The sequence below is a fragment of the Monodelphis domestica genome, chromosome 5 (assembly GCF_027887165.1).
Source record: "Monodelphis domestica isolate mMonDom1 chromosome 5, mMonDom1.pri, whole genome shotgun sequence".
Classification (NCBI taxonomy): Eukaryota; Metazoa; Chordata; class Mammalia; order Didelphimorphia; family Didelphidae; genus Monodelphis; species Monodelphis domestica.
Genome location: NC_077231.1, coordinates 36,341,535 through 36,369,382, shown reverse-complemented (window position 1 = coordinate 36,369,382; position 27,848 = coordinate 36,341,535). Strand labels below are relative to the sequence as shown.

At 41.0% G+C, this 27,848-nt stretch overlaps 1 protein-coding gene and 1 long non-coding RNA gene across 7 annotated transcripts; one reads left to right on the top strand and one right to left on the bottom strand.

Annotated features, from left to right (window-relative positions):
- Positions 1-485: 485 nt before the first annotated feature.
- Positions 486-1,489, bottom strand: LOC130454468 (uncharacterized). The gene is made up of 2 exons (XR_008912067.1): positions 1,322-1,489; positions 486-1,041 (listed from the first exon to the last, which is right to left on the bottom strand). It is a non-coding gene; the product is annotated as an uncharacterized LOC130454468 (long non-coding RNA).
- Positions 868-18,810, top strand: TMBIM6 (transmembrane BAX inhibitor motif containing 6). 6 transcript variants are annotated; one of them, XM_056798291.1, is made up of 11 exons: positions 1,149-1,188; positions 8,595-8,711; positions 10,243-10,324; positions 10,897-11,005; positions 12,071-12,191; positions 14,416-14,464; positions 14,553-14,650; positions 14,889-14,968; positions 15,901-16,001; positions 16,301-16,376; positions 17,091-18,810. In XM_056798291.1, exons 3-11 carry the CDS (start codon positions 10,269-10,271, stop codon positions 17,112-17,114), a joined length of 714 nt encoding a protein of 237 aa, XP_056654269.1. In that variant the 5' UTR covers positions 1,149-1,188; positions 8,595-8,711; positions 10,243-10,268; the 3' UTR covers positions 17,115-18,810. The 6 variants fall into 6 exon arrangements, with proteins under 6 accessions (XP_056654271.1, XP_007502968.1, XP_056654268.1 ...); XM_056798293.1 differs by lacking the exons at positions 1,149-1,188; positions 8,595-8,711 and adding an exon at positions 868-962; XM_007502906.3 differs by lacking the exon at positions 8,595-8,711 and having other exon boundaries at positions 1,056-1,188.
- Positions 18,811-27,848: the final 9,038 nt, after the last annotated feature.

Sequence of the window (27,848 nt, the reverse complement as noted above, 5' to 3'; positions counted from 1 at the left end):
AATTTGGGTAATTTATTTCTCTTTTGGGAAACCGAGGGACAGGGAAATATTGATTGACATTGATTGATTGACATTACCATGGTTCCAAGGAAATGGGAGTGTTCAAACTAGCTACCAGCAGGTTTAGGAAAGAAACCATATCCAAGGGGCTGAGGTATCAGGGAGTGACCTAATCACAATAGACACTAAAGAGGTAGTCCCAGCCAAGGCGTGGGTCTTCTAGGGAAGGACCTGATACAATGGGGAAAACTAATATAAAAGGATATTTAGCATTTGCTTAGCCCCACCTGAGATTATAATTTACTTGGGATCTATTGTGCAGCCAGAGACTAGATAAATCTGAAACTTCCCTCCTCGGTGAAATCTCCCAGGAACAGGGATGAATTTGGGGTCTCCGGTTACAAGTTAATCCTAAACTTGGGGTTCATCAGATTTTACTAGGCTACAAGTTTGGAGGTTTCTAGATTCCGGGTTGACAAGAGGAATATATATATATTTTTATTTGTATAGACCAGCTCTTATCTAGCAAAGTGGACAGTGAGGATGAATAATAAGTTTGCGAGGGAGCTGGTGGAGAAATGTGGAGTGGAGAACAAGGCCCCCCTTGGAATATCTTATGCACGATTCTTTGTTCCATGTCTTGAAAAATGGAGACACCTGCCAGGTCTTTTAGGACCAGAATACTTCATTCCTTTTTAGACTGTTGCTTTTTCTAATGAACCCAAATTCGTTTTGCTCTTGCGTATCTACTTTTGGAGGAGTCCAGGCACTGTCACCCCAAGATTAGGGGTCACTAACACACTATGACAGCCAGGGCGTGCCCGACTATCTACTTTTACTGGGTTAGGGGTGGCGTCAGTTGCAGCAGATCACGTCAATTGAAGGGAAGGGGGCTGGAAGGCGTTAGAGGGCGGCAACCGCTTTCGACGACGATGATTGGCCGAAAAACCAATGTTTGATGGGTAGGCTTCCTAGCCAATGGACCTTGAGTAGCTGCTCCGTGTTTACGGAGCATCAGCCAGTGAGTAGGCAAGAGAGTGGCTGAGGACCAATGAGAACCATTGAGGCGGGGTTAGGGGCGGTGTTTCCAGAGAATAGGGCGGGGAGCTAGGTAAAGGGGTTGGAGCGGAGCGGAGGAGAATTAGTGATACTTCCGGCGCTGGAAGGAGTGGGTGGTGTGAGTGGCAGGTGAGGAGCTACGTCCTGGTTAGGGTCTGAGAGGGAACTAGAGAAACTCTTAGGGACTAGTGGAGGAGTCCTTGGCGCACCTCGGAATCAGGATGCTGCCCTGGGTTTACCACTGCTAGTCAGGAAGGCCTACCCAGTTGTGCGGTTTCGGGGAGGGAGGAGATGAGAGCTGGCGTTGCGCGTGCGCCGCTGCGTGTGGTAGCAGTGGGGGAGGGGGGCAAGAACGCACCCCCCCCCCCCCGTGGCGCCTTTCTTGGGCCGCTGGCTACTCCGGGTCCTCTTCCCCCCTGTCTCCCCCAGCCTCAAAGAGGGGGATGTAGATCCTGCCGGGGCCTCCCTGCTTTGCTGTTGTGGGCCGGGGTGCGGCCCTCTCGGTTCGACGCTCCTGAAAGTGAGCCCCGGGGCCCCTCGGTCCCCCTGTGGAGAATCGGGGAAACATGGGGCTGGGGGCTGCCGGGAGGGTGACGGCGGGGAGGGTGGGCGGGAGGCACCGAGGGTCCAGAGCTGCTCCGTCACGGTGGGGGGGGACGAGTGACGTCATATCCTCCTCTGTGACACCCAAGCTTCCTTGGTAACTTGAAAGACCAACTGCAGAGGCGGGGAGGCGGCTAATCAATAGAAGACCGGGCCCTCGGCCCAGCGTCCCGGGGCCCAAAGGGCAGCCCCGACCTGGCAGGATTGGTTACCTTTGGACAGGTGAGACGCCCCGGCCTTCCCTGGGGCTTGGGAGAGATCGTCGCTGCCAGGTGTATTAGGGCGAAGGTTCAGTGACTGCAGCCGGGAATGTTTGGCTGCGCTGCCCTTGGATGAGCTCGGAGTGGCCCTAACTGGGACTTTGAGGCAAGCAGAGGGGGCGGCTGTTGGAGTCACAGTCACTGCTCCATTTTAAGATAGAACATTACTTTTCCGGTCTCTTAAGTGATTTTTTTTCATTTATGCTTTGTCTTTTTATTACCTAAACTGTTTAACCCATAACCAGAAACGTGGGCCAAAGCAGCCTTTGAAACTAGAAATAGGGGGAGCAGCTGAGTGGCTTAGTGGATTGAGAACCAGGCCCCAAAGACTAGAAGTCCTGGGTTCAGATCTTAGCTGTGCAGTCCTAGACAAGTCACTCACTCAACCCCCATTTCCCTCTCTTCTGCCTTAGAACCAATATGGAAGGTAAGGGTGCAAAAAAAGAAAAACTAGAAATAGGTTTATTTGGGTCACTGGAGAAAGCTTAGACCACGGGGTCAGAAGATCTGAATAATGGTAACCATTATCTGTTTCCTACTTTGTAAAATGGGAAATAATACCGACTTCAGAATTATGGTGAGGAAAGAACTTCTTAAGCTACCAAGAACCATGTCAGTGCAAGCTATTTGAACTGTTAGGAGTCAGGAAGACTTGTTCAGATTTGGCCCCAGATACTTCTTAGTTTTGTGACCTACCCTGGACAAGTCACTCAACTTGTTTGCCTCAGGTTCATTTGTAAAAATGGGGATAATGATAGAAATTATCTTCCAGGATAATTATGAGGGACAAAATGAAATAATTACTTTTTTAAACTCTTCTGTCTTCCAAACTTTAAATAGTCTTTCCAAGAAGAGCTGGGCAAGAGGTGTTAAATGACTTGCCCTGAGTCACAAAGCCAGGAAAATGTCTTGGTCACATTTGAACTCGGGACCTCCCATTTCCACGCTTGGTTCTCTATCCATTGAACTACCTAGCTACTCCCTTGAGGTAATAATTGTAAAGTATTTGGCACAAAGTAAGCATTTTCTAAATCTTAACTTTTTCTTATTATTATTGCTTAATGAATACTTTGAAGTTATTTTGCCATTTTCTTTTGTTGTAGACTTTGCAGAAGCTCATGTTTAGAACTTCATCTGCTAACATGTTTATTAAGTACTTTGCTCACAGCACTGAAGTAGGTAGCTTAAGAATTCTCTCCATTCCACATAAGATAAAATTGCATTTGAGAGGTTCCTTCATTCTCTGAAATGTAGTCTGTAAGTTGTGGCAACAATCTTAAATTCTTCAAAGTGGAAGCATATCAGAGTACCTCTGCCCCCCTTCCTCATTCTGTTTTACAGACTTCTTCCCTTAACTGAAGACTAAGAAAGGTGAGACAGTGTGGTATGATAAAAAGAGTACCAGACACACGTAGAGAGCTATTGGTCTAATTCGATGAACAATGTTGGAAATATATGTAAAAATTAACTAAACCATACCCCCATCTGGACCCAGTAAGATCATGTTCCCCACATATACAAAATATAAAGAACATCACTTTTTATAGTAGCTTTTGAGGGCTTTTTTTTTTTTTTTGAGGACAAGTACTACAGGTACTTGGTGGGTAATTGGAGATGGTTGAACAAATTGTCTCTGAATGTAATGGAATATTGTGCCATAAGAAATGATTGAAGAATTCAGAAAAGGTTAGAAGAAGAGTTGTCTGAATTGATGCAGAGCAAAGTAAGTAGAACTAGGAAAAAACTTTAATAACTACTGGAATGTAAAATAAAATAGTATTTCAGACTCAGATTCTTGTCTCTTGGCCAAGGTAATGGATGTAAAAGGGGATGGTAAGACATATTGTTCATATGATCGTATTACATTTTGCAATGACAGTGACATTAAAACCTGTTTGACTTGGAATCAGAAGAGACAGTGGTTCAAACCCCACCTGATACTTCTTAGCTGTCATGGATAAGTCACTTAAAAACTCCTTACTCTTGATTATTCATCTTTAGAATTGGAGCAATACTTATTGTAATCAGTGATATATGGAAGGTACTTAGCTCATCTTAAAATGCCAGAGCTGTAAGGAAGCTAAATGTCAACTATATTAGTATTAATAAAAGTGAAATGAATCAAAATGTCAGTCATTTTTTAGCACTCAAATTTTCCTAAAATTGTCGACATGTTTTTGACTTTTTAAAAATCAGTTAATCAACAAACATTTATTGAGCATCTACAGTGCAATGACTGTGCTAAATTTTTGAGATATAAAGATAAAATGCGAATAGGCCCTACCTAAGAGGAGCTTACACCAGAGGAGATAAACACATGTATAAATATAAATTATATGTGCTATTTAGGCATGTAATAATTATCATGCATATACAAAACAGAACATATGGAGTATGCATTAGTATGAACTCAAGTTTTAAATGTAGTTTTATTTAGATTTTCATTTATTGATGGGTGTACACTTAAAATGACAAGCTATTTTCAAATACTGTTTATTAGCTAAGGGCAGTTCTTTTGTCCTTAGCTTATTGATATAAAACCCTGCATCCCTACTGTTCCTCGGAAGGAACCTGAAGAGTTTCATTTTATTTCATAAACTACTCTAGGGGATTATTCTGTCCCTTGGGGAAACTAAGTTGGAGGAGTAATACAGATCGGTCATTGAAAAGCATACAGGAAAAATGAGAAGGGACTAGGGTTGTTGTAGAGAAGGTTGTAGGGTTTTTGGAGTGCGGAATGGGAGAGCAGGGGCAGTTTGGCATAATGGATAAAGAGCTGATCAGTTTGATCTAGGTTCAAGTGCCACCTTTGATAAGAGAGATACTGACTCATTCTGGGTAAATCAATGCTCCAGACAACTCCCTTAAGGTTATAAACTGCAGAGAAAGGTATTCATCTGCATTGGTAGCTCCCTACACTGATAATGGATCTATCCAACAATAAACATTAAGAGCTTCCTATGTGCCAGTCTAAATGTTTATGATATGGGTGTTAAAATTCCATTCTCTTTACAATTTTTCTCTTTTAGTTTCACTTTGATACAGAATATGGTAGAAGTGGACAAAAGCCAATTTTGGGGTGATATTTTAGCCTACTTTAATGCCCTCCTTCCCCCTTTTACATGCAACTTTTTGTTTATAAGCAATTGCACAGAAGATAGAGTAAGAGAAGGATTATTTGATAGATTGTTTTGCAACACAACTTCTGAAGGTAACTCTTGAGTGGTCAGCTTAATAATAGCCTTGGTATTTGTAAAGCCATGTAGGATGTATGTGTTTCCTTTGGTACAGTTACAGGGTGACATTCCCCTCCCCCTCAAGTCCTTAACTAAAACCTTTGGGGCCATTCTTGTGTAAACCAGAACCTTAACTATCCTAAGTTGGCTTCCATAAGTGGGAGTGGAGGTGTGGGTGTGGTACCTGGACCTGTTATATTATTGGTCATAGAATCCTGAGTACTGTTCTGGCTCTGTGCTCTTTGGTGGTGCAATGATTATTGTGGTTATTTTAAAATTTTCCTTTTTATTATTATGCACTTTGACATTTAAAAAATGAACATTTCTCCCAAATGAAGAGCAGAAAAAGAAAATTGCATGGCATATGAAGCTGAGTTTATTGTTGTAGTTATTGTTAATGGGAAATGGGTTAGATTCCTTAGCCAGAGGCTGTTTGGTTTTGAGTCAGCCTTAAGGATTTGACCATATTTGAGTCTAAGAGAATATGAAGCAGTTCCAATTTGTCCTTGGTCTGAGGACACCAGGAAAGAACACATTTGTTTTTGGCAGATTGAGGCAGTTTTTCTAGATAGCTAATCTGTGATGACCAAGGCCCCTTAGTCTGAAGCAGAACTATTACTGTTGATCTAAAAATAAGCTGGACTCTTTAGAGATGGCTTGGTGGCCATTAAATTCTCAACTCTTAGATTCATTCATTAGTCAACCTCATTCACACCTTGTTGGGGACCAAAAGTATAGTATGTGTCATTGTTGTTGGACTAAAAATAAATAGCCTGAAGGAGGAGGTATAAAAGGGACCTCAGAGGTCATCTAGGTCTATACCCTCTCTTTGCATTTGAGGAACCTGAATTTTGTTAATCATTTTTATAAGAATGTAATGCTGTATATGCAGATGAGATCTTTATAATGCTCTTACTAAATTGAGGCCTTAAAAGAGTGACCAATGGAAACATTCTCAATAAATAGGCAAGTGACTTCATTAAAAATTACTCATGAGTAAGATGATTTAATCATTAATACTGGATTAGTAAGAAATTGTGATAAACAAAACTCCAGTTTTTTCCACCATGAATTCTGTTTTTTGTAATTTGTCATTTGTAGTAGCTCATAGTTGCCTTATTCCCTTAATGATCAGTGGTAATGGGGTAATGTGACTGGAATGTCACTATTAATGCTACCCAAATTTATCTTTAGTGAAAATATTTACTCATTTTGTTGGGTTTTGTCACCACTAACTATGGTAATTCTGTTTTCTCTATCTCATCAAAGGAAAGTTTTCTTAAAAATCAAAACACAATTTGATCTATATAGGTAGTATTGTTAGTATATTACATGAGCACCTACTATAAAAGGATGATTTGTTTGACACCTACCATCTCTTGGATTTTTCTTGTCCTTATATTAAGCATTAAGTATAAAACTAAACATAAATCATAAAATAATACAGTACACTACCTATCTGCCATTTTTATTATGAAAAAGGTACTGTGTAAGCCTTAAAATAGGCCTAATGTATGTGAGTATTTATAATTATGATTTTATAAGACAAATGAGTGGAAGGTGCACATGAACACTATATAGCAAGTCACAGGCAGTACTGAGGAAGATATTTCCCCCCCAAACAAAAAAGAAATCACAGTAATTCTTAAAACTATGACTTTTCTTAAACTCTTGCTTTTTCATATAGAATTTGCTAGCAGAGAGATTACATAACTCACAATGCTCCAGTAGAACTTTAGGGGAGAGTATATATTGGGAATAGTCCCTAACAAAAATTTCTGGGTTCTTTGGTATCATAAGGATGAAGGCATAAAATGAAGTTATAAATTTTAGAGGGTTAACACTTAGGCTGCTCAGTGGACTGAGAGCCTGGGCTACAGAGATGGAAAGCCTTTGGGTTCAAATGTGGTCTCAGATGGTTGCTAACAATGTGACCCTGAGCAATTCATTTAACGCCACCCCCAGCCCTTAGGACTCTTTTGCCTTATGCAATATTGATTTTAAGAGGGAAGGTAAGGGTTCTTAAAAGTTAAGAGAAATTTAGAAGAGAATTTCACTTGAGTCTGAAACCATGCTTTATTAAATAAGAGGTATGTTGATTTCCTAATTGCCTGATGAAATCCTCAAACCAAAACTAATTGTTTTTACCAGTGGAAAGACTGGTTATGTTGTGATGTTATGTTGGTGGGCCTTTTACAATATATCCTTTGCCTCATGTTTCTTTCCCTGCAGGTTTTTCTTTGACAAGAAAATTATAGTATTGAAGGTCTTTTGAGATTAATGGTAGATTAGCGTCTTTAAGAGTTCAGTTATTTCTGAGACAAGAACTGGTAGCAGTGTTGGGTTGGATTTGATGAACTATTTACCTTGATTGATTATGACTGACTGAGAATCAACTTGATTAAATAGTTCTTATTTAAAACCACCCCATACTGTGTTCCTTTACTAACTGTTTACTCATCTGGAATATCTGAAATGTGGTTCTTTTTGAATAATTGTGGTCTTCAAGCCCCAAGGCTAAAATTATTCCTTCCTATTTGTAGACTTCCCTCCCCCTTCAGTCTACCTTTTAAGGTGTGAAATAATTCAGTCTTATTCAATTGAGTTTACATATCAGTGATTACTGGGCAGTATATTTATTCCATCCAACAGCTTTTAAGAAAAGTTGATATTTAGAGGCTTAGTAGATTAGCAGATAGAGAATTGTCCTGGAGGTCCAGAAAACCCTGATTGAAGGCCCACCTCTGACCCTGGGCAAATCACAAAAACCTCAAGTTAAAGATAGAGGCAAAGTACTTGCTTTTGTTGGTACCTCTCGATCTCCCTCACCTGGGAGTTCTTTATACCAATTAAATCACAGGTCCACTCCCTTTGGAACAAACTAGTTAACATATTCCACTGAAATTTTAGAGGGACCTTAGTGTTTCAGTGGTTATTTATATGAAGGTCAGAATGAATGAAAATATTACACTAGAAATTGTTTGACTCAGGAAATTCTTGCTGACCTTGGCTCCTCTTTTCCTTACCACTCTGTGGTACCCCACTGGAAAGAGCCTGTCAGACACTCCTGGGAAGTACAAAGAATGAACCCGGAAGAAAGTTGTTTTCATTCTTCCTTACACCTTCCCCTTGGACAACTGATTGGTTTACTTGGGTTTATTAGAATTTTGATTTTTTTTTTCCTCTTCTAAAGTAATATGTCTTGAAACTAGAAGCAAAAAATAAATTCTTATAAATTAGAAATTTGCATCAAAACTTGAAAGCTGCTTCAGAATCCTTGTAAGATCTGTCTTGGGATATCATTAGGAGTGCTAATGGCACTTTCCAGATGCTGGATTATGCCATCCTGTAAGAGAACTCCTCAGGGGGCTTGTTCATCATGGTTATGGAAGGTTATGGTTAGCTTGCAACAGCCTGCAATAATTGCACCATCTAGATCAAGAAAACCCAGAGTCCCATGACTTCGAGTTGAGAGCCGCAGTGTTAGTGGACTTGGGCAACTGACAGCACATTTACCTCTCCAGGATTTTGATCAAACAACAAAAGCATTAAGGTGGGTAGAGATAAACTTAGCAGAACCAAAGGGGGGGGCATTGGAAACTTGTGTGATGTACAAAATGATGCTGACTTGTAGAGTGGAGTTCTTGGTAAAGCCTGCAGGAGATGTTTGAGAAGAGGGTCATCTTCTTGCTTCAAAAGCCTTTTTTGTTAAGGGAAACATTGATCCAGACCTTTGGTTAGTGGCTTTGAGTTGTGGTTGGCCTGGCTGTTGATTAGAATATGTATGAAGGATATTTTATAATATTCTAGATGCCTTATAAGCAGTGCTTGCATATGTAAACTGGAAAGGAGCCTTGGAGGTTATCTAGCTTAACACCTTTATCTTAAAGATGAGGAGAGGTTAAAAGAATTGTTCAAGATCACATAGGTAGTAGGACCAATTAGGTGGCTCAATGGATAGAGAGCCAGGTCTGGAGATGGGTTCAAATTAGTCCCTTAACCCATTGTCTAATCTTTACCTCTTTTCTGCCTTGGAACCAGTACTTAGTATTGGTAGTAATACCAAGGTAAGGAAGGAAAGGTTTAAAAAAAAAAGATCACAGATAGAAAGGGATTTGGTAGAGCTGGGGTTTGTGAACCCAAGCCTTATGACTCCAAAACAGTACTTTTCTACATACATTATGAGGGTGAGGCAAATATATAGGAGGCCGAGATTTAGTATGGGGAGAGCCATTATTGTGGTATAAGTTTGGTCTATGTTATATCTTTTGAGGGCTGTGAATGTGCATTAATTATGGAAAGGAAATAACTTTAAAGTCAAAGTGCCTGACTGACTTTATAGAATTAAAAATCCCAGGCTGTATTTTTGATTGCAGTAAAGTGTCCCAATGTCCTGAAAATAATCCAATTGGTAATTATGTTTCCTTCCCTATGTGCCTTGCATAGATTCATTTTGGAGAACTTGGTGGTTTTTGTTTCCTTTGATTGTGTAATTTTCATATTAGAGTTGGGATATAATTGTTGCATTTCGTCATCAAGGCAACTGAGTTTATTTGGGATCTTTTAGCATACACATACATGTGCATTTTTAGCATATATATATATATATTAGAAGGCAGAAGAGCAGTAAGGTCTAGGCAGTGGGAGTTAGATGACTTTGACTTACCCAGGGTCACACAGCTAGGAAGTGTCCGAGGTCAGATTTGAACTCTAGGCCTGACTCTCAATCCGCTGAGCCACCCTGCTGCCCTCAGTACATATTTTTTAACTGTATGTACTATTCATTGTCCAGTTCTGTTATTTTGGAATTCTTTTAGGTTCTTAAAATTCACTATATTGTTCACTTTTAATGAAACTTGGGTGTTTTCTCCAGCACCTGGAAACAAGATGGCAGGAACATTTTATATCCCGGGATATAAAACTCTGGACCTCTTTAATTGGATCACTAACAGAATTTCCTGGAACCATTTATTATTGGTTAAAGGCTGTGGACTGTTCCCCTTTGAGAAAGTGTCAAGTGATTTCTCCATACCTCCTGCATCTTAACCTTTTTGTCTTTTTTGCTACCCCTCTTGGCCCTGCAGAGTGAAGGCTGTGCCCCACAGACACCATGAACATGTTTGATCGGAAGATCAACTTGGATGCCCTCTTAAAATTTTCTCACATGTAAGTGTTTTGACCTTAACTGCCAATATGCATGGCTAACAGACAAACTAATAAATCTTTTCAGGAATCATCTAAGATAATCTAATTGAACAACCCAGAATCCTAGAATTGCATAATCATGAAAAAGTCTTTGAACTATTTTAACTTTGAGCGCCACCCCCATCTCTTGTAAAGATGTCATAGATATATGATTTTTAGGTGTTTTGTGGTTTGGCCCTCCCAAAACGTCTTAAAGAATACATTGTATTTTCATAGCAGCTCAACATATTTGTATTATAATTTTCAGAATATAGGGAAGTTTTATATGTAGGGGAAATGGGCAGGTTCCCTCCCCCTCCCAAGACTTTCCCTCCCTCCTTTAAAAAAAATATCTTCTGTTGTGGAATTAATTTTTGAGGCAGAAGTAGTAGAAAGGGCTAGGCTGTTGGGGTTAAATGACTTGCTCGGGGTCATCTCCAGGTCTGGCCCTCTATCCACAGTGCTACCTAGCTGTTCCATTTTCTCTCCTTTTTGATTTATTCAAGTATGGCCTTAGTTCCAGAGTACCCACTGTTTTTTTCATTATCATTTAGCACACCTTCTACACAGCAGCACCTGAAGAAGGTCTATGCCAGTTTTGCCCTCTGCATGTTTGTGGCAGCCGCAGGGGCCTATGTCCATGTGGTCACCCATTTCATTCAGGTAAGAACACTTAACTCGCTTGACTGCTGTAGAATTTAAGGAATTTGCTCAGCACTCTGACTGGGCTGATGTCTAACCCACATCCTTGTCAGCAGCTGGGGAGAGAACCTTCATCAGCATCAAATACAGGGCGATAAAGGCCATTTGGAAAGTATGGCAACACTTCCAGCACATACCCAAAATAGAACACAGAACAGTGTGCTACCGAGAGAGACGGGATAGTATGTGCCAGAATTCTCCTAAACATGCAGTTTTTTTGTTCTGTTCCTTCTTTCTCCCACCTGGACGTTCTCTGCCCAAGACATCCTGTGGTGAAGTAGGGGAACATTTGAATTTTAGACACAGGGTCATTCTGATGATTTCATATGAGGCTTAAGAATTCTCAGTCATTATAATACTTAGGAAGTAGGAGTAGAGATTTTCAGGAAAGTTGCTTCTCCATACTAAAGAATCATTGAAAATAGTTTCCAGAGAAAACCACACATGGTCAAAGTCTCACTGGACAGGATACAGGGTTTAGAGTTAGGAGACTTGACTAAGAATCTTGACTCTTACCTGAGCCACAGTTTCCTCATCTGTAAAATGGGGATAGCTTCCTATTTAACTTTTCTTGTGGTTTCTTGTGGGGAAAGATTGTGTAGAAATATCATTAAATTTCTGTATTGTGAATTGTTATTAAAAATTAGCCTGCTATAGTTTAGCTCTGTGTCTGTTAGGAGAATGCAAGTAATAAGATTATTATATATTGCCACAAGTGAGCAGACATTCCCAGATTGACAGTAGTTTTGTGGGAAATGTCCACAAATGTTTCTACATTACAGGAATAGGAAGTTTTCAGAGCAAGGTTATATTTCCCATTTATTCATGGGGAAAGATAGTGGAAACTGGGGACAGAGAATTGGAAACCAGAAAGGGCAGTTGCTACAGGGGCTTCCTGCTTCAGTATTTTTATTACAAGAAAATCATGAGTATTTTAACTTTGGGAGCATTTGAACTCTATAATAGTCTCTTATAAAGAAACTCTTCTTGTCCTTCAAGTACTTAATTGTCTATTTGACTCATCAGGTTGGCTTGCTCTCCGGCTTGGGATCTTTGGGATTGATGATATGGCTGATGGCCACACCACACAGTCATGAAACTGAGAAGAAGAGATTGGGTCTTCTGACTGGATTTGCTTTCCTTACTGGTATATAAAGTAGCTGAATTCATCTTGAAAGGATTTGTTTTTCTATCCTGTTAAAATGTGAATGAATTCTAGCTGTGTTTATTCTGTTCTTTCCATGAATGATCTCTCCCTCTCTGCCAGTCTGAAGTATACATGTCAAAGTCCAGTTCCCAAGATAATCACCCCCCCTCCCCAATTTAGAATAGGTACTCTACCAGTTTGCATTTATATCACTTGTTCTTTTCTTACTAGTTTAACATTGATGATACAAGAGGAATCAAGTTACTTGGGATGGGGTGGGGTAGAAACTTATAGTTCTGGGCACATAGTAGGCACTCGAATGCTCAAATAATTGAATACTGAGAGCTTAAAAAAATGAATAATATATCTTGTTGATGGCAAAGTTAGGGGCAGTGTGGTGGTGTAGTGAATAGAACACCAGGACTAGAGTCAGAAGGGCCTGAGTTCAAATCCAGCCTCATGTCCTGGCTGTATGACCTTAGTGAAGTCATTCAGCCCTTTTTGCCTCAGTTCCTTATCTGTAAAATGAACTGGAGAAGGAAATGGCAAACCAATGCAGTATCAAGTTTTGTTGTTTTTTTTTTAAACCGTTACCTTCTGTTTTAGAATCTGAGATTAGAATTTTTAGAATTAGATTAGAATTATTAGAATAGATACTGAGTATCAGTTCTAGGACAAAAGTAGAGGTAAGGGCTAGGCAATTGGTGGGAAATGTCTGTGGTCAGATAAAGTCAGGACCTTCTGTCTCCAGACCTGGCTCTCTAGTCACTGAACCTCCTAGTTGTTCCACTCCAGTTTCTCTGCCTAGAAACCCCCAAATGGGGTCATGAAGAGTTGGACAAGACTGAAATGATCAAACAACAAAACTGGCAGAGTTTAGAAAAGATCAGACCCTGTGACCTGAAAGATGAATTTAAGCCATTGAGTGAGCAAGCTTCAATAAACCAGACCAATCTCCGCAGTCTGTAGTTGGCCAAACATTCATGTCTGGTCTTGTGATCAGCCACTTGGTAGTATATATTGAAATTCATTTTGTGGGATATACTTGTACTTAGTCTGTATTGGGGATTAAAAAGAAAATTGTCGTTAGTAAGGTAGTGTCTTTACTTCTCATCACAGCTTTATAACCTAGAATGGTAAAGAGGACCCAAAATAGGAGAATTCCTAAAGAAATACTAGTTTAATACAGGCAGTAGGTAAACTCTAAAATGAATGATAGTATTTTCAAAGTGGTTAGAATTTGGACACTAATCAGGGAAGGCTGCTTAGGGGATGTAAGTGGAGAGTAGGATTTTGAAATTAGCCAGAGTTGCAAATTGAGAAGCATTAAGCAGGGGGAGGACATTGCTGAAAATTCACATTTACTTAATGCTTTGGGAATAACTGAATGGCAAATATTATCTTCATTTTGCAGATGAGAGGAAATAGACTCAGAGACTAAGTGATTTGTGTTGTGATCACAGAGTTGTATCTGCAATCTAGATTCAAACTTAGATCTGATTCATTCAATGCTCTTCTAGCACCAAGATGTGATCACTGCTATTTCTTTTGTTGTTGTTTTTTATCACTGCTATTTCTTGAGTGATTAATAAGTAGGTCTAGCTGACTTTTTACTATATAAGAAACCAGTTTTTTGATGATAAGGTTGTTCCTTTCATGATTTCTAGCCTGGATTTGAATTATTCTTGGTTCCTACCACTTACTAGCTATGTGATTGTGTACATGAATCATTTAACATTTCTAAGTCCATATACTTATTCACAAAATAGGACCAGTTCTGTCCACTTCATAGGGTTTTTCAAAGCTCAAATGAGATAAGAAAAAGTATTTTGTAACTGTAAAATGGTATATGGATGAGTTATCATTCCTGACACTTAGTCTACATTGTTCTGAGTCCTCTTCAGACTTAAGATTAGATTTTTAAAATCCTCTCCCTGCTAATATTTTCTGCTGTGTCTCCCATTGTTGTACATTGTAGCTTCTAGTTATTTGGAGGCAGATCTGTGTCTAGTCAAAGAAGCCCCCCAGATTTGATAATGATATTGATATAAAAAACTAACTGGGAAAGCAGGAGGAAAAAGGTAGACTTCATTAAAGTTTGGTCTGCTTCTGATTTCCATGTGTATTTGCATGTAACCTACTGGGAATTAGCTCTGTGGGTGGGAGGAGTGTTTTCAGTAACTGACATCTAATATTGGATTGTGGGATATTTCTTGTTTTTTAGGAGTTGGTTTGGGCCCTGCCCTGGAGTTATGCATTGCCATCAATCCCAGGTAAATGATCTTAAGAGTTTTTCATCTGTTAACCTTTATATCCCACCTCCAGTCTGGCATCCCTCAGTCTCTCCCTTCTCTCTTGTAGCATCATTCCCACCTCCTTCCTTGGCACAGCAATGATTTTCAGCTGTTTCACCTTGAGTGCACTCTATGCTAGGCGTCGCAGCTATCTCTTCCTAGGAGGTAAGGAAACTGAAAAGTTGAGAGGTTTCCCCTTGCTCTTCATAGAGGCCTCACTAAGCCCCACCACTTTCATTTGTTGAGGATCCTTAATTGGGCCTGACTCGGGCTGTTTTGGGCCTTGATTGTTCTTGGAAAAGGAAGGGGGGCTGGGGGGCTGGGGGGCTGGCTCTCATAGGATGTTCTTACTTAGTGTGTTTGATCAGGCTTTTCTCACAGTAGCTTTTTGCTGCCTGTTTAGGTATCTTGATGTCCGCCATGAGCTTGATGCTATTTTCCTCCCTGGGGAACCTCTTCTTTGGATCTATTTGGCTTTTCCAGGTAAATTATTTACATGTGAAATGAAATAACTGAATATTATCATTTTGGCTTTGAACCAAAGACCTAACAGTATTAGTTTACCTCTTGATTCACCTGTAAGTCAGATAAATCAGAGGAACAATTTCAAGTGTATCCCTGCTAGGTTGTAAGCACTTCTCCCTTAGGGCCTAACATTGGGCTTCAGACATCACAGTAGGTATTTAAGTATTTTTGTTTTAATGGAACTACATTTTTATGAGGTGGTCCTACCTACACCACCGTGGATCTCATTGGCCCCTGAGATCCAGAGGTCTTCTGCCATAGGTGGGGAATGCAGGCATGTGCTAGTGACTAAGGAGAAGCTACGGTGTGAAGAGACCTTGTTTCTCCCTGCAGTAATTCCCTAGAGCAGTGGTTCTCGCCTTTCTAATGCCGTGACCCGCAGTACAGTTCCCCGTGTTGCAGTGACCCCAGACCAAAAAGCGATTTTGGTGGCGACTTCACAACTGTCATTTTGCTCCAGTTATGATTGGGAATGTAAATACCTGATACGTATTGTGTATCCTCATTGCTACGAATGGAGAGGTTGAGACCCGCTGCCCTAGAAGTTAAATATCTGGAGATTCCAAGGTTAATGGAATGCTAGGGGTGTAAGGGCCTTAGATAGAGGAAGCTGTTTGTTGCTTCATTTCAGGGCCCCGAAAGGATCCTAATTGACTTTCCAGGTTTCAGTGCTTCCAGTTGTTGGCATTAGTTAGAAATATATTAGCATTTTCAGGCGGCCCAAAGATGTAAATAAATAAATCCACTGAGTTTTGGGGAAACTTCACTAACACATGCTCTTGTCAAGTAAAAGGTTCTGAATTCTGTCTCCCATCGTTACCTTAAAATGTCTTGACTTCGTTCACCACATGTTGCTAGCGTGGTAACCATGTTCCTGTTCCCTTTGCTAGGCAAATCTGTATGTGGGACTGGTGGTCATGTGTGGCTTTGTCCTTTTTGATACTCAACTCATAATTGAAAAAGCTGAGAATGGAGATAAGGATTACATCTGGTAAGTAGGAGGACATTAGGATGTTTAGTAAGCAGGTGTGACACTCGTCTTCCTTCTGCTAACGAGGATCTGGGCGGCCTTAAATCTAAACTGACTTTCGAATGGGTCAGCCTGTCGTGGTTGTAGCTTTTCAGTGCTGACTTGGATTTGGTTCAGAGGTCATTAGCGTGGGAATATTCGCTGGATTAGAGCATTGTAGAAAATGAGGGGAAAGCGTTCTGATTTTTGTTGTTGTTCTGTGGACTTGGGGGCTGAGAAGAGTAGTGGAGTGACTTCTTGGCTTGGTTTCTCTTTCCCAGGCACTGTGTTGACCTCTTTCTGGATTTTGTCACCCTATTCCGGAAACTCATGATGATTCTAGCAATGAACGAAAAGGTAAGCCTGAAAACCAGTGCCCTTCTAACAGGGCATCACCCTCCTCCCATCTTGAAAGCCTTTCCTTGGGAAGCTTTTATAATGGGCCACTAAGGAATGCTGGGGAGTAAAGCAGGTATTGAAAAGGAGGCATTTTCTGATCAGGGTGACTGAAGTCTGAATGGAAAGTGCATATTTCTGTAGCCGCAAGTAAAAGTTCAGACTGGAAGAAAAAAACATGATGGTCATGAAAACAGTTGTTCCTTAGAATGTTTGCTAGTGGCTGACCAACCCATACAATCTTGCTCACAGTCTTTATCCTTAATATACATTATGGAGACTAATGGAATGGATGAAGCCTGTTCTTCCCAGTAATTAGCTTAAATGAGACACGGAGTGGCCCTGGCGGGGCAAAGGGCCTTGCTCTTCAGTTGGGCCCTTTCAGAGCCCAGGCCGGGAAGCATGACTGGGCAGCTCCGATCTTTATCGTGTGCTTTGCCGGCGTTGTGCCCAGTGAGGCCCAGCTGCAGAAGAGTTCGTGTCCTTTGCTTCAGAGGACTGTGGCATTTTCACTGAACTAAAACGCTGACTGGCCAGGGTGTTAGCGAATCAGCTTCGGATGTGGGCTTCCAGGAGCAGCTAAGAGTTAGATGCGGGCAGGGTTGGCTGCCTAAGTAGTTCTGCTTAAGTTCTGGGAGTGTGGCTTGGGTTGACTCTGTGATTCTCTTCTTTTAGGACAAGAAGAAGGAGAAGAAGTAAGACAACTGTTCAGCCTTTCCCTCTTTGGCTCCCTTCCCTCATCCTCTCATTTCCTCTTTGCACACATTACAGGTGGCGTGTTCTGTGATAATGAAAAGCATCAGAAAAGCTTTTGTACTTTGTGGTTTTCTCTGTTTTGAGTTTTTTTAATCAGAAAACTGATTAGCAGATTCTAATTTGGAGTTTGGCTTCATGTTCCCTGGGATTCCATATCTCTCCTTTGTCCTTCGGCAGTCAGTCCCTGGTATGTGAAGAGTAACTGCGACCAAGCAGAGGGAGCAAGTTCCAGGAGTCTCGTTGCTGGCAGACTTTGACATTTCTCCTTGCAAAGTCTCCTCTTCTCACTTAGAATTATTTGGGCTGACTAACCATTCCTGTGGGTGGGAGATACCGGCAGTGTGTGCTTTAGCAAGTTGAATGGAAGCTTACTTAGAAACCCGCAGCTCCTCTTGTGTTTAGTGCTGTTGGAATTGAGCCTCTGCCAGCTCCTTACGAGATTTGTAAACAAAATGAACTGGTCTTTCTGCGTTAGAAGAAGCTTTGTGGACGGCACTTTGCCTCTGAGCCTTGTCGAGCCACTGCCAGTGGGGCAGACACACCATCTTGCGCCCCTCATTCTCAAAGTCTTGGTTGATGGACGTTCCCGGAACCTCTCACCTGGCTCTTGTTCAGGGAACCTCTCTGCTCGGACCCGTTAGCGTAGGAGAGTTTTCAGCATGTTTGGAAATGTTAGTTTGCTGGGACAGCAGCAGCTCCTCCGGAAACCTGCATGTTTGTTACCTGGGATCGTGGCGACTTCTCTAAAGCTCCCCCAATTCGTCCTCTCAGAAGCCTAGCCCGGCCTTAGTTGCTAAGTAGCCTCCCCGAGTTGTCCTTAGAATGCCCAGAGAGAGCGTCTTGGAGTTGGGCCCCGGAAAGAGCCGAAATCCAGATCTGCAGTGAACTATGGGGTCATTTCTAACGGGACCTTCCAGGCACACCTCCCAAAGGCTCGCTGGGCAGAGCAGGGGAGCAGCCAGGTGGTGAGCTCCACGCAAGTGGAGGACGCTCAGAGAGACCACACTTTGAACCCGAGACAGAACGGCCTCCCATTTGACCAGGGCTCCCAGAATAGTTGAGGCTGCACTGCAGGAGAGATGGAATTACTCGGGGCTCCTTGCCAGCAGCCCTCTGGCTCTTCCCTTCCCCCAGACAGCACAGAGTGCCTGGGGAAGCCTTGGAGGCGCTCAGGACGGCTCTGCTTCTCCCATAGGCGGCAGACCCTTGATTGAGTGGTTGCCTCTGATCCCAGGGTACCGACCTAGGTAGGACTGCTTCTCCCCTTGTAGTGCCCCCCCCCCCCCCCAGCCTTTTGTCCATGTATTTGATGTTGCTCTGCCCTTGCTAAGAAGTTGACTGTGTTAATGTCTCCTGAAGCCAAATTCCACCTTTTGTGCTTTTTGCTTGGGATAAAAGTTTTTCTTTAGAAACAGTGCCAAGAATGACAAGAAAAATTCTACTTTTAAAGAGAATGCCTAACAGGTTTTTAATACATTAATCACTGTAACTATAACTATCACTTTCTTTTCTAGTTTCTTGGTTTTCAGCTCAGGCTGCATTCTATAACTCATACTGTGAAGATAAAGGTGTTTTTGATTCAGAAATATATGAAATCTACAAAGTCTTAATTTGTAAAAAATAAAGAAAAAAATCCTGAGTCTGTCTTGGTGCTTTGTGGGTGTGTGTATATACCCTTGCCATTGAGGGCCTGCTTAGCTAAGGATGGGCTCCTTCCTGTCTCTCAAAGAAAACTGACATCTTCCACAGGTCAGTTTCTTCAACAATGATAAATTTGTTGTTTTTAAATTAAAACCCTTTCTGTCTTCAAATGGATGCTAAGGATCAGTTCCAGGAGCAGTTAAGGACCAGGCAATGGGAGGCTAAGTGACTTGCCCAGGATCCCAGATTGAACTCGGGGCTTTGAGTCCAAGCCTGGCTCTCTATCCACTGAGCCACTTCGATGCTCCAAATTCTTGATTTTTATTACCTGGGTTTTTTTTTCTTGGTCTTTAATTTTTTTGATTCAAAGACATTTTTCTCATTGTATGTTTTCCAAAATTATAAGATCCAAACTGGCACCTCCCTCCCCCCCCAAGCAATTTGATCTGGGCCAGACATTTGATTTAATTTTTATACAAGCAGTTTTGGTGTAAAAAATTTCCCCCTGCAAGGCATTTGCAACTTGAGGTAAAGGGACTTTTGTCCAGGGTTACACAACCCTTTTGTGCCCAGAACCTCAAAGCTGGCTGGCTGCCTTTTTGACAGATAAGGTTGCAAAACTGCACATATCCGCTTCATTTGACCTTACAATAGAAGATGAGAGGGCGATACCAGAGGTGCCGCCACTCAGGGTAAAAATGAGCATCTGCTGAATAAGTTTTACTTGTTTTTTTTCCCCTCCATTCCTGCTTCCCCACATTAGCCTTTTCTCCCACTGCAGCCTGTCACAGGGCTCATTCCAGAATGGTGACATCACATAGAAGTTGGAATACTTTTGTGCCCTAAGAAATCCGGCAGGTTAAAGGAAGCAATGGAAAGACCCGAACAAAATGAAAGGGGAAATGAGTGTGCCCAAGGGAACGGTATATACAGTTGCAGGAGTGGGGGTTTGAAGAATAATGGGAATCTTGGGGGAGGGAGATACAAATTTGAGGTAACCAAATTAATAAATCCCTTGATTAATGTAACTAAAGAGGTGGTTAAGCAAGGCAGAAAACAAGCTGTTAATGTTCTTGCTGCCCCTCAGCTGTGCCTTTATGAATGACATCAAGCCTTAGAACACTGTAAAGCCTCAAAACTAAGTTTGCCTTGACCACCTAAGGAAAAGCAAGTTGGATTTTTTTAATGCCTTTTTCTAGACCCACCTCCACTTTTTGGAGAAAAACTAGCCTGCAACCCCGATACGTGTATTTACCACTGTACTGATGATGTACAGGAGGCAAAATGGGCATTTAGGAAAGAAGCTAGAGATGAAATCCTGTTTTATTCTAGAGTTGACAGGGAGCCCCTGAAGGATGAGTATGGAAGTGGTTTAATGTCCCAAGCTCTGTGCTGCTGACAACAGCAGATGGGAGAGTGTTTTCTGGAGGTTGTCATACCCCAACCAGCTGACAAGGTCACAGTCTGAGGAAATGAGGTCTGCAAAGCAGACCCCATAATGAGGGCCTCCTGCTGATCCCCCTCTGTGACTTCTCCCCAAATTTTTTTCACTACTGGACTTATTCTTTCCCCAATACAGGAGAAATAATATGAGAGCAAATACTTACAGGATCAATAAATATATATACCCTACTTTAAGCCCCTTAGGTTATTACCCCCAAAAGATTGCAATTACAGAATGAAAGTCCACTTCCCATGACCCCTCTTTCTCAAGCACAAGATACACTCCACGGCCCTACAATAAACACCAGCCAAAAGCTTGAGTACTATAATGAATTTTCCTACAGTAAGCACACTCCAGTGAATTTGTTAAAACAAGCCAAGGGGCATTGCTAGGCACTTCAAAGTAACACAAGAAAAGCAGAACTTGTAAGTTGAGGAAAACCCCAAAACTGATCTGTTTTAAGTCCTCACACCTAGATACGAAGATGTTTTGATCTCCCAAGCAATTGTGATTGATAGTGAAAGCTGACCAGAAGCACAATGATCCTCGCAGCAGGTCAAGGGGCACTAACCTACAAATGGCTTTATTCACATTAATCATATCTATCACAGTGTTGTAGAAACCTGGTAAATGATCACAGAATTCTTTGTTGTAGTAACATCACAAGAGTGTTGTTTAGGTGATTTGATAATATCCAATCAAATTGTAGAATGTCACATATATAGAAGATTGTCAAAGAAGCATGTACCAAAAAAAATCTATATAATAAATGAAACAGCACTATGGCAGAGCACTGTGTGTGATGCCTGTATATGTGGGTTGAATGCCCAGTGTGTCTCCCTTATTCCAACTGTGATGTCATATCTGGGCAGAGACCTTGGATCCTCAGAGTGTGAATTTTAGATTACCCCACCCTACTTAGTCTAACAAAATCAGGAATGTCTACACCCATACTTAAGGATTAAGTATTTAGGAGGATGGCCTATGACAGACATGTGCTAGCGAATGACAAATCAGACCTTAGGCTCTCCGAAGTCAAGCTTAAGCTACCATTGGTACATGTGAGATGCAAGAAAATGATGTAAAACCCTCTATTTTATGTCACTTCCTCTCTCCGGGCTCTTTGGAGGCGGTGAGGTCTCTGGCTGGAAGCTGGCTGAGCATTTTGGCATCTTGGGGTGGTGGCAGCTATTGTCTGGTTTGGCGGTTAGTTTTCCTTGATACTATACTGGGAGAAGCTGAGTAGCCTAGTTCAGGTGAGAGACATCTTAGCTGAGCTCTCTTGGAGTTTAGGCTGATTCCTTTCTCCTTTATCTTCCAAACACTATTCTCTTAGAGAAAGCCTCTAATCTTCAAAGTCCTCATGGCGGAGGACTTTGAATTCCCCCTGGCACAGGCCAGGCGGGAGAAATCCTAAACCTTTCTCTCCTTAATTCATTCCCTCTATATTAATTAAACCACCATAAATTTCCAAACTGACAGGTATTTTATTTGGGATATTCCTTGGCAACCAAACTAATTTAGTTTAGGTCACAACCCCAAAATTATCCTTATAAGAGGGGCTGCTGGATGGACCCCTATAGGTGTTGTCATTGGTGTTCATTCACCAAGTCTCATTTCTACTTCCAGAATGTTTTGATTGTCTTCTCCCCACTAGCACAGTCCCTGTCCTAATTCAAGTCCCAGGCATTTTTCTTCTGCAATAGTGCAAGTCTCCCTGCCAAAGTGCTCCTTCTAAAGTGTCATTAACCATGTTGCTCCCCTCTAGGATCAAGTATTTCATCAAGTCTCATCCTTTTAAATTTTCTATTCTCATCTCTTCTGATATTCACGATGACGGGTCAGTCGTCTGTAATTCATAATCATTCATAAATAAATATGCACACTGGGGGTAAATGCCCCCCAAATGTTTTCCTGATAGGACTGGGTGATGAGAAGTTTGGAGACAAGCGGTCTGCCCTTCTGCAATTGGCTTTTAGAACTACTTTGTCAGTACATACCTTGGAAAGAAATTGCAGATGAATGCTGACCAGTCCCAGAAATAAAAGGAAGGAAGAGAGGAGGCCAGATTGCATTTCAAAAGCCATCTAACATTTTGCCACCTCAAGTGTCTTCCTGAAACTAAAGCTTGCTTTTAACATTAGCTATATTTTAAGCTGAACTGCACCAGCACCCCAAGGTGGCTGTATAAGGGTGACACCAGTCAGATTGTCACCAAACGGGACTATTTCTCATTCCCTACCTCTGGCAAATGGCACTTGGTAAACTTGAGTAGGAACTTTAATCTCATTGCCTATAAAATGATAAACCTTCTAGAGCAAGGATAGACATTTTTTATCTTTCTACCAGGATGTTGCCTTGAAAATAATAGACAAGAGATAAATGTACTTTTATTTAAATGGCTTAGGACAGGCTTCCCCAGTCCCATTTTTATCCCTGCTATAATGATCCCATTGACCTCTTTCTTACTTTAAACAAGAAAGAGTTCTCTTTTACTCTACATCTGCTAATAACGTGAACATGCCCTGCCCCCCCAACGTCAGAGCTAGATGAAGTGGGGGCACCCTTGCAGGGCAGTGTGGGCACGCATTAGAGGCTCCAGGAGCTTCCTTTCCTCATCTGGAAGAACTGAATGACTAAATTGGGTCAAGGAATGATATATGAGTAGATGACGCATCATGTTGGCAAGTTGGGAATGCTCACTGAGCTCTTATAATGGGAAAGGCAAATACCATCATGCCAAGCTTAAGAGTTTAGGGATAGGAGGAAGCAGTTACAGATTCTTGGGGCAGAAGGAAGAAAATTCTGGCAGGGAGGGTGAACAAAAACAACAACTACCACCTTTCCCCAGCCCCTTCACCCCTGGATGCCCTATCTTTTGATTCAGTGATCCAGATTTTCCATGAAAGTGCATTAAAAAACCCCCAACTCCTAGTGCAAATATCAATAATATGGAAATAGGTCTTGACCAAAGACACATGTAAAACCCAGTGGAATTGTGTGTTGGATATGGGAGGGGGTGGAGGGGAGAGGAGGGAAGGAACATGATTTTTGTAATACTGGGAAAATGCTCTAAATTAATCAGTTAAATTAAATAAAATTTAAAAAACCAAACAAAAAAGAAAACCAGACATTTCTGTACCTCCTGCCTCCACGGGAAGTTCTAATAGAAGAATTTCTTTTTTTCTTACTTTAAAAATATTATTTTTTATGTTGTAAATTGACTAAATAAATTCATTCAAATGAAAACAAATTGTTATTAACCCCAAATGGAAAGAGCTGCCTTACAATGTATTAAGGTGATGAGGGGAAAAGTAAAAGAACCCATATGGTGTAAAATATTTATAGCAGCTCTCTTCGTGATGGCAAAGAACTGGAAACTGAGGTGAATGCCCATCAATTGCATGATGGCTGAACCAGTTGTGGCATATGATTGTGATGGAATATATTGCTTGGTAGGAAATGACGAATAGGTTAATTTTAAAAAACCCAGAAAGACAAAAAATATTATTTTTTATTGGAAAACCCCCCCAACTTACTTTTTGTCTTAATATCATTTCTTAGAAGAGTGATGAGGACTAGGCAATCAGGGTTAAGTGACTTACCCAGGACCACACAACTAGGGAATGTACATTTTTAAAAAGAATATGTGTAATATAACATAACATTAATATAACACCATGCTTAGGAGGGGCTGGCGTTTCTTCTAAAGGACTAGCACCATAAGCTGAGGAAGGAGAATTGAATCTTAATAAGATTTTTGACAGCCTTAGCACCAATGGGATTTTGAAGATAATTAGAAGAACTTGCAGTTCTTCCATTCTTTTCTAGGCTCTTTTCTGGGCTCTCTTCTTCCTCTGCCATCCCTTGGCAGCTTTCTCTAACAGAAAGTTTTCTCCTTTCGGAAGCCTTCTTGCCTTGGAAGATTCCTTTGCCTCTGAAGCCCCTTCACTGGATCAGTGGGTTCCTCCCAGAAACTAAACTTTAGGAAGAGCCCCCTGCTTCATTATTGTCCAGGTTCTTCCCAACTCTGGACTTCTCTATGTGTCGGAAAACATCCCCCTTTTCCCACTGCTTCTCTGTGGTCTTTCCACATTCCAGTGTTTGCTCCTTGGAGGCAAGGGCTGTGGCTTCTATTTTCATAGAGCACACACTAAATGCCCAATCAATATTTGTGCATCCTACAGACCCCTGGACAGATTGAGATATTTTTTAGGGAGGAAAGGACCAATTCAGGAATTTGTTTTGTTCCACTTCGTATGTTTGTAACAGAAGTTTTATTTTTCTTGCTTTCTTGAAGTTAAAAATAGTGGGGAGAGGAAGGAGGTAGGAGAGAGAAAAAGCTCAATTTTCCTTCATCGAAAATAAATAAATATTGATTAATTGCAGCCATGGAGGGAAATCTGATGCCACAACTTGTCCCTTGATTCCTAGTGTCTGCACGTCAAGAAATTGCTAAGCGCTGCCTCCTCATGTGAGATCATTCCATCCTCGTTTGACCCGAGATTCCTAGCAGAACCCCTTTGTTCTTGCATATCGTATTGCCTAGTCTGTTGGCTTTCCAGTTTAGATGTTTGTTAATAATCATTTAGTGAGAGAGGGATGAAGGAGCCAGAGAATGTCACCATCTTGCTCGTTGGGCAAGACTACTTACCTGGACTAACCAGAGAAAGGGACTTTTATCCTGAACCCCAAAAGAACTCAGTACTCCTAGACTGGAAATAGCCAATATGTATGGCACTTAATTCTAGCGCAATACCTACTCCGTAAAGATAGGGGAGCAGAGTGATCACTTACAAGCTCCTGCCAGTATTTAAGAATCTACTCTGGGAGGGGCAGCTAAGGGGCTTAAAAGCTAGCCTCAGATTGTGTGACCCTGGGCAAGTCACTGCCTAGTTCTTACTGCTCTTCTGCCTTGGAACCCATACTTGGTATTGATTCTAAGACATAAGGGTAAAGGTTTAAAAAAACAAACAACCAACATTGTGCTTAGCACTGGGGATTTAAAGAAAGCCAAAAGACAACCCTGGCTCTTAAGAATTCCTGTAAAAGGTGGGACTTAAGAGCCCAGGGAAGCCAGGAGTCAGTGAGGAGGAGGACAGAGAAAGAATTCCAGGCAGAGTGGACAGCCAATGAAAATGTCTGGAGGGAAGGGATGGAGAATGTTCAGAGACTAGCAGAGTCAGGGTCACCAGATGACAGCATTTATGGGGACAGATTGGGAGAGATCAGATGATGAACACCAAACAGGATTCTGAATTTGACTCTGGAGGTGACAGGAAGGCCTTGGAATTTAGATGGCTTTAGGATGATTTAAACAAAATTTATTAAATTTAATTTAGAATATTTTTCTATATTTACATGACTCATGTTCTTTCCCTTCTCTCCTCCTCCCCCTTCCTGAAACCGATGAGCCATTCCACTGGGTTTTACATGGATCATTGTTCAAAACCTATTTCCATATTATTAATATTTGCAATAGAGTGATTATTTAAAGTCAACATCCCCAATCATATCCTTTAGGGTGATTTTTATGTAATTTTAATTGTATTTTTTTAAAACCCTTACCTTGCGTCTTGGAATCAATACTGTGTATTGGCTCCAAGGCAGAAGAGTGGTAAGGGCTAGGCAATGGGGGTCAAGTGACTTGCCCAGGGTCACACAGCTGGGAAATGTCTGAGGCCAGATTTGAACCTAGGACCTCTCATCCCTAGGCCTGGCTCTCAATCCACTGAGATACCCAGCTACCCCTCTAAGGTGATTTTTAAATGGAGTTTCTTTTTCTAACTCTTGCTGCCGAGTTTTGTTGGAAATAGATAGAAATGCAGATGATTTGTGTATTTACTTTGATTCTTGCAATTTTGCTAAAGTTGTTTCCACTAGTTTTTTAGTTGATTTTCTAAAAGTATAACATCTTATCCTCCATAAAGAATAATTTAGTTTCTTTATTGCTTACTTTAATTCCTTCAGTTTCTTTTTTTCCCTAGCATTTCTAGTACAATATTAAATAATTAGACTGATGCTTTAGGAAGATCCCTTTGACAGCTGAGGGGAAGATGAACTGGAGTAGGGAGAAGTTGGTAGCAAGACCAACTGGTGGGCTCTTAACTATCCCTATGAGGTGATGAAGACTTCTGCCTTGGGATGGTGGTAGTGTCAGAAGCAAGAAGATACGTATAAGAGATGTGACCTTGGCAACACATTCTATGTAGGGGATGAGAGAAAATGAGGAGCTAAGCCTTGGTGATTGGAATGATGGTGGTATCCTTGGCAGTAATGTGGAAATGAGGAAGATAGGAGGGTTTGGGTGGGGAAGATTATATAATGAGTTGAGTTTTAGATATGTTCAGTGGAAGACATCTACAAGACACCCAGTTTGAGAAGCACGGTAGGTATTTAGAGATGCCAACATGGAGGTCAGCAGAAAGGCAGATAGGAGAACCACCAGCATATTTGGATCCATGGGATCTGATGTGATCCCCAAGTAAGGGAGAAAAGAGCCCAGCCAGAGTCCTGGGGGACATCCAAGGTTAGCTGGCAAAAGAGGCTGAAAAGGAGCAGTAGAAGAACCAGGAGAGAAGAGTGTGGTGAAAACCTAAAGAAAAGAGATGATCAAAGGAGAGATGGTAGCCAATGGTGTCAAGAGCTGCAGAGACATCAAGGAGAGGGAAGATTGAGAAAAGGGCATTGTTTTGGCAACTTGGAGATTTGTTCGGACTGTTCCCCACAAAGGTGGTCATCACATTTTCTTTGGAGATTTAGGGTGAGACCTGTTTCTAACCGTAAATGCATGTGCCCTGCTTCAATCTTCTCTATACCTTGAAGAAGCCTTTTAAAAGAGGAGCATCTCTAAGAGATGATAAGCAAGATGACTCCAGAAAAAGCTGAAAAGATCTACAGGAACTGATGCAGAGCAAAATGAGCAGAAATTGTACACCGTAATGGCGATATTGCACGATGATTATCTGTGAAAATTTGGCCACTCTCAGCAATGCATTGATCTGGGAGAATCCTGAAAGACGACCTCCAGAGAAAGAACTGTTGGAGTCCTCTTTCACATCAACGTATTTCTGGTTTTATTTGGGGGGTTTTGGTTATGTATGAATGTGCTCTTACAACAATGCCCAATATGGAAGTGTTTTGCAGGATGATAAAAATAAAATAAAATAAAAATAAGCATCCTTTGTCCAATCATGTATTCTGACATAATTAGGAAATTGTTGGGGAAGGAGGGCTTACTCTAGAAAATTTTTTGATATATTTTTATAATTTTTAATTTTATAATAATTTATAAATATAAATAATTCATATAAAATTTTATAAAAGTAATATATTAATAATATATTATATGATAATATAATATAACCTATAATATGATATATCATATGATACATATTATCATATAATATGATAAAATATGATAAAATAATAATAAATTTATATATTAATAATTTATATAAAAATTTATAAAATTAAACAAAAATTTAGACAAAGACTCTAAAGATATAGTAGGAACCCCAGAGCCTCCTACTTTTGGCCACTCACTGTGGTCTTCCACTAACCCCCAGGGTCTTTCTCTATCCCAGGATGGG